Here is a 10000-nt window from a genome sequence, read left to right as displayed (position 1 = left end):
GTTGATAAGGAACCCCAAAATTTACATGTCGCTTCCTTAGGTGACATTGCGCGTAAAAAGTGCGCAATTAAGGAGCATGAGGGAATTCGTTAAATCAGACCAAAGGATTCTATAATATATATATATATATATATATATATATATATATATATATATATATATATACATATACATACATATATATATATATATATATATATATATATATATATATATATATATATATATATATATATATATATATATATATATATATATTATATATATAACCTAATAAATGAGAGAGAGAGAGAGAGAGAGAGAGAGAGAGAGAGAGAGAGAGAGAGAGAGAGAGAGAGAGAGAGAATCGGAAAGCGGCTTCAACCGTTGCTAATTATATGATGAATATGCAATTTGACGGATCTACAGATCATTGAAGCTCGCTCTCTCTCTCTCTAATTCTCACCCACTAGTGCGACCAACAACAGTCGGCTAACAACCAATCACTTATTAACTAAAGTCAAAAAGGTTAATAAAAATAGCATCAATAAACCTTGCAGGAAACTACAAAGGACAGAGTGAAATAATCCGTTGCTGGAAGTTGCATCCAACCTTAGCGGTCTGATGCGACCGACAGTGGGACACAACGCAGCCCGAAAGCCTATCGGAATTCTCTCCTTGCTTTCGTGTTCCTTTGGGCACTGAGGAGGTCACCAGGACTGCGTCCCGTTTAGCTATTAGCAAGGAAAATAATAGGTCATATGAATCTGCATTTAGGTCAAGACATAATCCTGTCTCATTAAGGACAAAGAAATAAGACGGCACATGCCCAGGCATGCCCTGGAGAGAGAGAGAGAGAGAGAGAGAGAGAGAGAGAGAGAGAGAGAGAGAGAGAGAGAGAGAGAGAGAATCCAGGCATGCCCAAGGGTGGGCAACCCTTTATCATATAATTATTGTCAACATCTTAAAAAAATAAGCTTAATACCGCTTCCACCAAGCAAAGCCCCAGTCACACATGCCCAAATACCCATGAAATTCGTGGGCATCCCCGTGGTGTCCTGTGCTGAGGAGTCCTTAATGAGTGGGCGCTTTCCGACAGAACGTGAAGACACGTCCGGCCACCCACACAGCACCTGGCCACACCTGTCGCCCCTCCCTGGCGATTCGGATCTAAGTGCTAGTCACTGTACGATGACCCCAAGCGATTTGAGGTCCTAAAAAAAAAAAAAAATGGGAGACTTATCAGGGAACCATTAACAGCTCGGCGATCGAATCGCCCTCGTTAAATCACTACTAAATACCCAAGAGGTCTCGTTAAGTCGTCCGCTAAATGCCCCCAGATGACATCCGCTTAAGGGAAGCATTTTGCGTGTTCCGATATTTTTCACAATTAGGATTTTTGTCTCCAGTTCCGTTCAGTAATTGGTGGACTGGTGCTGCTAACCAGCTGGAGAAGAAGGGGCACTATGCATCTGATGCCCCGACGGGCATGGAGACATTACATTTGATGCCCATACGGCCATGGAGACATTACTCGTACATTTGATGCCCATACGGCCATGGAGACATTACTCGTACATTTGATGCCCATACGGCCATGGAGATACTGCACTTGATGGCCATATGGGCATAGAGACACTGCACTTGATGCCCATATGGGCATAGAGACACTGCACTCGATGCCCATATGGGCATAGAGACACTGCACTTGATGCCCATATATGGGCATAGAGACACTGCATTTGATGCCCATATGGGCATAGAGACACTGCACTCGATGCCCATATGGGCATAGAGACACTGCATTTGATGCCCATATGGGCATAGAGACACTGCACTTGATGCCCATATATGGGGATAGAGACCCTGCATTTGATGCCCATATGGGCATAGAGACACTGCACTTGATGCCCATATGGGCATAGAGACACTGCACTTGATGCCCATATATGGGGATAGAGACACTGCATTTGATGCCCATATGGGCACAGAGACACTGCACTTGATGCCCATATGGGCATAGAGACACTGCACTTGATGCCCATATGGGCATAGAGACACTGCACTTGATGCCCATATAGGCATATATGACACTGCACTTGATGCGCATACGGGCATAGAGACACTGCACTTGATGCCCATATGGGCATAGAGACACTGCACTTGATGCCCATATAGGCATATATGACACTGCACTTGATGCGCATACGGGCATAGAGACACTGCACTTGATGCCCATATAGGCATATATGACACTGCACTTAATGCGCATACGGGCATAGAGACACTGCACTTGATGCCCATATGGGCATAGAGACACTGCATTTGATGCCCATATGGGCATAGAGACACCGCATTTGGTGCGCATACGGGCCTGGAGACTGGGCGTTTGATAGATGGCCACGGATGGCATTTAAGAAATCTATTTGAATTCTGGAATTTTCAAGACAAATGCCCAACTCCAAAAGTTTGAAAAATGTATAAAAATTCTCTTACCTTACTGAACAAATGTATGCTAACATACGTATGATAACAGATGCAATATAAATGTATAATTATAACTTTTCTATTGCATAAAAACGCACAGTAATTCACGAATACAATCACGATGAATTGTCATAATTCATGAATTTAAATGCTATACAATGCACCGAAATTCGAAAACATTAATACAATACATCAGTATCGATGAATATTTAAATGCAATGTGCTATTTTTTTTACTGATCTATTACAGCTATTGTTTGAGATTTCAAGAAAAATAATGCGCCTAAGTTTCTTCGGCGCAATCGAGTTTTCTGTACAGCCTCTACAGCGTATAATCAAGCCACCGAAAATAGATCTATCTTTCGGTGGTCTCGGTATAATGCTATATGAGCCGCAGCCCATGAAACTTTAACCACGACCCGGTGGTGGCCTATCCTATATCGCTGCCAGAGGTACGATTATGGCTAAGTTTGACCTTAAATAAAATAAAAACTACTTAGGTTAGAGGGCTGCAATTTGGTATGTTTAATGATTGGAAGGTGGATGATCAACCTACCAATTTGCAGCCCTCCAGCCTCAGGAGGTTTTAAGATCTGAGGGCGGACAGAAAAAGTGCGGACGGACAGACAAAGCCGGCACAATAGTTTTCTTTTACAGAAAACTAAAAATGAATGACACCAGAGTGAGATCAGATACGCGAATACTAATAAAATAAGATTTTATCACTTAAATGTATCACAATCTGCGAATCTTTCTATAATACAATTGAAAAGAATGCATGAATCAATACGCCATCAAAATATGCAGTATCTGACGCCAAATTTTTCTACAACACATTGTACCGAAATTCATCATAAATGTTAATGCAATACAAATTTATCAGAACTCCAGACTTTTCCACAATAAATTTGCATCAAATCGTCATAAATATTCGTACAATAAATTGTACCAGAATTCAAGAATATCAATAAAAATATAATTTTATTAAAATTTATGTTTCCTCCACAAGGATGGCTTCAGGAAAGACGAAACGGCAATCACTGCCTTTTAAAGCCTAGCTTTGGAATTCGCTTTTGAATTCTGTTTTTCCTTAAAGAATTCACGGATTAAACTTAGTATGTGAGAATAGGAATTCTGGCAGGTGCCTACAACACAGGCGATCGAGTCTACCTTACGAATAAGTTACAGGTTATTCATCGCATTGAAAACATTCACGTATTGACAAATCTGATGTCTTATATGAAAGTTACCTACAGAATATGGCATTCTATACATTCTTCTGTGCTCCCTTTATCAGCTTCGGGGTTGGCCCCCGATTGTGATAAACTCTACGGGGTTTGATCGTCAACTTTAACGTAACGTAAATATTGCTATATTCGGTATGGTTGGAAAAAGTTAGGCAATAGCAATTTTAATAAATGAATATTCTTATCAAAGCTCAAATCAAATCATTTAAAACCCAAGAGAGAGAGAGAGAGAGAGAGAGAGAGAGAGAGAGAGAGAGAGAGAGAGAGAGAGAGAGAGAGAGAGAGAGAGAGAGATTAATATTTTATGGTACATATATATATTTTATATATACAGTATGTATGTATGTATATATATATATATATATATATATATATATATATATATATATATATATATATATATATATATATATATATATATATATATATATATATATATATATATATATATATATATATATATATATATATATATATATATATATATATTACAATAAAATAATTATACTCACAATATGAAAAATAATACATAATGAGGTCCAGAGACATCAATATGCTTAACTGGTTTTTTTAAATTAGCTGGCGCCACGATAGTCACTCATACTGTGGTACTGAAGAGTGACTATTTTCGCCTTATTGGTATATTATGATGAAACATCAAAATCAAAATGAGAAATGATTGACTTTGTTAGGTCTGTAATTTAGAAAAAAAAAAAAAAATATATATATATATATATATATTTATATATATATATACATACATATAAAACAACGCATCAACAACAACAACAATTACAACATTACACCAAAAATTAACATTTATGAAAATCCTTAAAAACAAAACATTATCATTATCATTATAGATGTTGTTTTTTCTTTGTTGCTTTTGTTGGTTATAATTCTTGTTATTTGTTATTACTTACACTGCTCGCTTGGCTCCACCGCCGGCCACCGAAGGCTCTACGACAATACTGTGTCCCATGAAGTTATATCCTGCAAAGGAGGAAAGGACCGTCATTATATCCACTCAGGAAAACACAATGCTCATTATTTTCAGTTAAAGGAAATTCATTATATCCACTCAGGAAAATACATCTAATACTTTTCATTTAAAGGGCAAATCATTATATCCACTCAGGAAACCATATGTAATAATTTTCACTTAGAAGAAAATCATTATATCCATTCAGGAAAACATGATGCTCATTATTTTCAGTTAAAGGAAAATCATTATATCCACTCAGGAAAATATATCTAATACTTTTCATTTAAAAGGCACATCATTATATCCACTCAGGAAAATATATCTAATACTTTTCATTTAAAGGGCAAATCATTATATCCACTCAGGAAAACATAATGTAATAATTTTCAGTTAAAAGGAAATCATTATAGCCATTCAGGAAAACATGATGCTCATTATTTTCACTCAGAGGAAAATCATTATATCCACTTAGGAAATCATACCTAATCATTTTCATTTAAGAAGAAAATCATTATATCCACCCAGGAAAACATAATGCTCATTATTTTCAGCTAAAGGAAAATCATCATATCCACTAGGAAAACATAACCAATTATTTTCACTTAAAAGGAAAATCATTATATCCTCTCAAGGAAAACATAAATCATTATTTTCGGATAAAGGAAAATCATTATATCAACTGAGAAAAAACATGATTAATTGTTTTCAGTAAAAAAATATTCGTTAAATCATTATATCCAGTCAGGAAATAATTACTATACTATCATATAAACGTTAATATCTACTTTTGATAAATAATGAGATTTGTTATATCCTTTAACAAATGAAAACTATTGCGGCCATTAAGAAATGGTGATAGTCATTATATCGTGCTAGAAAAAATTATAATCAGTTTATCCTTGAAGAAATAAGAATTTTTATATCTATGAACCAATAATGACAATCATTATATATATCCATTAAGAAACAGCAAGAATCATTATATCCATTAAGAAATACTTAGAACCACTATAATCATTAAGAAATAATAAGAATCATTATAGAATTAAGAAACAAAAATTATTATATCCATTAACAATAGGCATCATTATACCCAACAAGAAATTAAAAGAATCTCGATATCCAGTACGAACCAATAAGTCATCACATCCTGTAAGAAAAATGAGAATCATTATATCAGCACGAAAAGAGAATAGGGATCATTATATCGACTGACAAAAAAATAAACACGGCTATTATCACGCCATCAGCAACATGCCCAATATCGCCTCAGTCATTAATTAGCACCAAATAAGAACAAGATATATATATATATATATATATATATATATATATATATATATATATATATATATATATATATATATATATATATATATATATATATATATATATATATATATATATATATATATATAGAGAGAGAGAGAGAGAGAGAGAGAGAGAGAGAGAGAGAGAGAGAGAGAGAGAGAGAGAGAGAGCAATCAATGGGTTAATATATATAGAAACACTCAACCCCGTGCCGGGAAATATGATACGAATATCAAAGATAAAAAAGAAACAAATAAAAATATTAAAAGAAAAAGTTACGAACCAGACAAAATAATATTCGAGCGATATACAAATGGAGAAGAAAATTCAATGCGGAGGGAGGGAGGGAGGGGGAATTGTGGGAAGGGGGTGGGGGTATTGCAATTAATAGAAGCATCCCACGTACAAAATGCGAGATCAGATAAGCATCCCAGGTAGAAAAATGAAATATCAAATTGACATATACCTTGACTATCCCCAGCAGCTGACGGCACAGAAAACATACCTTTGACTGGAGAAGGTGGGTTGTTGGGGGGGGGGGGGATTTATAATCGTATGTTATCATTATTATTATTATTATTATTATTATTATTATTATTACTCTCCTTCTGAATGAACGTCTCCAGAGAGCATTATCATCTGGAATTGGTTATTTTTTGGGGGGATAAGGTTGATAAACCCATGCTGCATCCCACAGCAGTCAACTAACCATGAGTTACTTTAATTCCAGCTTAAATCATACCGGATACAACGAAATTTCTGGAAAATAACCAATAGGCCAAAGGACCATATTGATATCATCGTTACTGAACCAACTTCAATTCGCTAGGTTAGTGATCAAAAGGAGGGCATGGGGCTAGCAACCTCACCCCTCAAGATCTGCTTATAAAACAAAAGGCTGTAGCTAACAACAGTCACCTGACGACCAAGGAATTTACGGATGAGGATGAAAGGGGTTTATGAGAAAATGGTCCTACAACATACCTTCATAATTCTCAGATCGAATATGCGATCAGTTCTTTTGGGATGAAGTTGCTAGCCCCATGCCTTTCTCCAATCAACGGAGCGACCTACTACAGTATGATAATTACCAGGCACTCATTTTAATGATTAATGCCATCAAATGTGTGTATAGATATATATGTATAACTGAATCACGAAAATGTGGAACGTGATGAATGTATTATATGAATAAAGATAAAATCCATGAAGGAAAGGGAAACAATGGAATGCTGCGAGGCCTTTCGACTGTCTGTCGTCCTTTACTTAGCAGACGAAAGGGCTCGCAGCACACCAGTGTTATCCTCTCCTTCGTGGATTTTATCGTTATATATATATATATATATATATATATATATATATATATATATATATATATATATATATATATATATATATATATATATATATATATATATATATATATATATATATATATATATATATATATATATATATATATATATATATATATATATATATATAATACAGGGTATGGATGGGGAGCGCCGCCCCACAAACCCCCGCCAGATAACAAGAGCAGCTGAGGTATCTGTCACGTACTGTTCATGTTTGCTCACGATAACTGCTAATGAAGAGGAGGTTTATGAAACGCATTTCAGGTATTGGACCTTTTCAGTTCGGTCTTTTTTTTTCTTTTTTGTGTGTGTGTGTGTGTGTGTGTGTGTGTGTGGTCTTTTTTTTTTATCCTTTTCGGGTCCTCGGAATTTTTTCTTTGATGGTGAGAATTCCGTGATATATAAGATCATTTTATTTGTTCTAGAATAACGACAACAGTTTCCCGTGCTGAAGAACATTGCAAGTTATTCTGAATTTCGAAGCTCGTAATGTTATGAAGTACTATGAAAAATACGTATTGAAAATAATGTACAGGCTAACAGTATATATACAGATGTGACGTCCATGCAACTTAAATAAATCATATATATATATATATATATATATATATATATATATATATATATATATATATATATATATATATATATATATATATATATAAATCACTCAAACTTTTAGCTCGTAAAATATTTTCAATACGTATTTTTAAATCACTTCATAACATTATCAGCATCGCAATTTAGAATAAAATCCATTGTTTTTTTCAACATGGGAAATTATTTCCGTTATTCTAGAACGAGCAAAATTATCTTATACCTCCCATTACTATAAATATATATATATATATATATATATATATATATATATATATATATATATATATATATATATATATATATATATATTTCACTACATGGTTTCCAGGCCTCTCGGCCTCAACATGACCACAAATTCTCACGACAGATTCAAAAGATTTGAGGACAGCTTCTAATAGAAGACTGGTTTTGGGATGACGGAGCAAGGTTCATGGTACCTTCCGGTCAAAGCGCCTAATTTCTGCTTTTTCAAAATTTTCTATAAGAACTCTACCATTAAATTTTAATATGAAACAAAACTATATATATAAATATATATGTACACACACACACACACACACACACACACACACACATATATATATATATATATATATATATATATATAATACGCAATTTAAAAAGCATAAGCCTAAACCACCCAGAAAATCTGATATTATAAATAAGAGGAAAAATGGCTAAATGAACGGGGGTACATGGCGGGGCGGAGAGGGGTTTGAGGCCCCGGGGGTACAGAGTACTAGTAGATTTGGGGGAGGAATGGGTGGGGGGTCACATCTTTGATCAACTCCCTAAATTTTGGCACAGGGCCAACTGGCTTCCGGCCTAGAAGATGTAACGTACAGAGAGAGAGAGAGAGAGAGAGAGAGAGAGAGAGATACTATACCATGAATGGTTTCCACCGACGACGGTAATTTCTTAATAAATCAATTTATTTTTTCTCTCAATTTCTTTTCTTCTCTGTTTTTATTCTCTCTCAATTTCTTTTTTTTAATCTTCTCTTTTCTCAATTTTCTCTCTCTATTCTTTTCTCAATTTCTTTTTTCTCTCTATATTTAATTTTTTTTCAATTGATTTTTCCTCTATCTTTTCTCTCAATTTCTTTTTTCTCTCAATTTCATTTTTTTCTCTCAACTTCTTTTCTCTCTCTCAATTTCTTTTTCTCCGTTTTTTCCCTCAATTTCTTGTTTTTCTCTACACGTTTCTAAATTTCTTTTTCTCAATGTTTTCTTTCTGTATTTTTTCTCTCAATTTCTTTTTCTCTCTCAATTTATTTCTTTCTCAATTTCTCCTCTTCTCCATCCCAGCAGCGACCCACAACAGTCGCCTAATAAAATCAAATCTGAATTTTCTCCCACAACAGTCGCCTAATAAAATCAAATCTGAATTTTCAGAGAAACGGCTTCGAAAGCAGGTCTCCTCACTTGAGGAACGAGAAGCTAAGCCGCTTCCACGCCGCACTGTAACCCACTGCCGCTGATACAGGGCCGCTAATGTCTGTAGCAAGATTCGGTAACAAATCAGAATGGATATAAAAATACGAAACGCAAATATGAAGATGATTTTAAAAATGCATATTTTTTATTTAGTTATCCGTTATCACTTCGTACGTATGTGTACATGTATATATGTATATATATACATACCCATATACACATGTATACATATATACACACATTACAATTTCAGGGCTAAAGCCATCACGACTTCATCCTACCATAAGGATTGGATGCTGGAGGCCATCTTTGGCCTCCAGATAATCTAGGTTATAAGGAAGCTGACGAGGATGGGGGGAGGGGGTTAGTGGGTGGAAGGAAGCTGAGAGTAGGCGGAGGGGGAGGGAGGGGGTAGGGAATGACAGGAATCTGGAATCTCTCATATTTATTATTATTATTATTAAGTGAATACTCAGCAGATGAATGAAAAGAAAGAGAATATCTTATGATGATATTACGAATGGCTTCAGCTACCACGGAAGGGATGAGGATTACCTCGTCGAGGTATGCATATTTTTTCTCTCTCTTCCACAGCTGC

The 10000-nt window shown here is 35.0% G+C and overlaps 1 protein-coding gene across 6 annotated transcripts in view; it reads right to left on the bottom strand.

The window, feature by feature from the left end:
- Positions 1–10000, bottom strand: part of Imp (IGF-II mRNA-binding protein) — a 470640-nt gene that overhangs the window by 288038 nt on the left and 172602 nt on the right. For all 6 annotated transcript variants that reach the window (XM_067133624.1, XM_067133620.1, XM_067133623.1 and 3 more), the window contains one exon: positions 4636–4705. In XM_067133624.1, the coding sequence (XP_066989725.1) occupies positions 4636–4694 (59 nt within the window). In that variant the 5' untranslated portion in view covers positions 4695–4705. The remainder of the gene's footprint in view (positions 1–4635; positions 4706–10000) is intronic.

Source organism: Macrobrachium rosenbergii, chromosome 34 (assembly GCF_040412425.1).
Source record: "Macrobrachium rosenbergii isolate ZJJX-2024 chromosome 34, ASM4041242v1, whole genome shotgun sequence".
Classification (NCBI taxonomy): domain Eukaryota; kingdom Metazoa; phylum Arthropoda; class Malacostraca; order Decapoda; family Palaemonidae; genus Macrobrachium; species Macrobrachium rosenbergii.
This window is presented reverse-complemented; position numbering and strand designations above follow the sequence as displayed.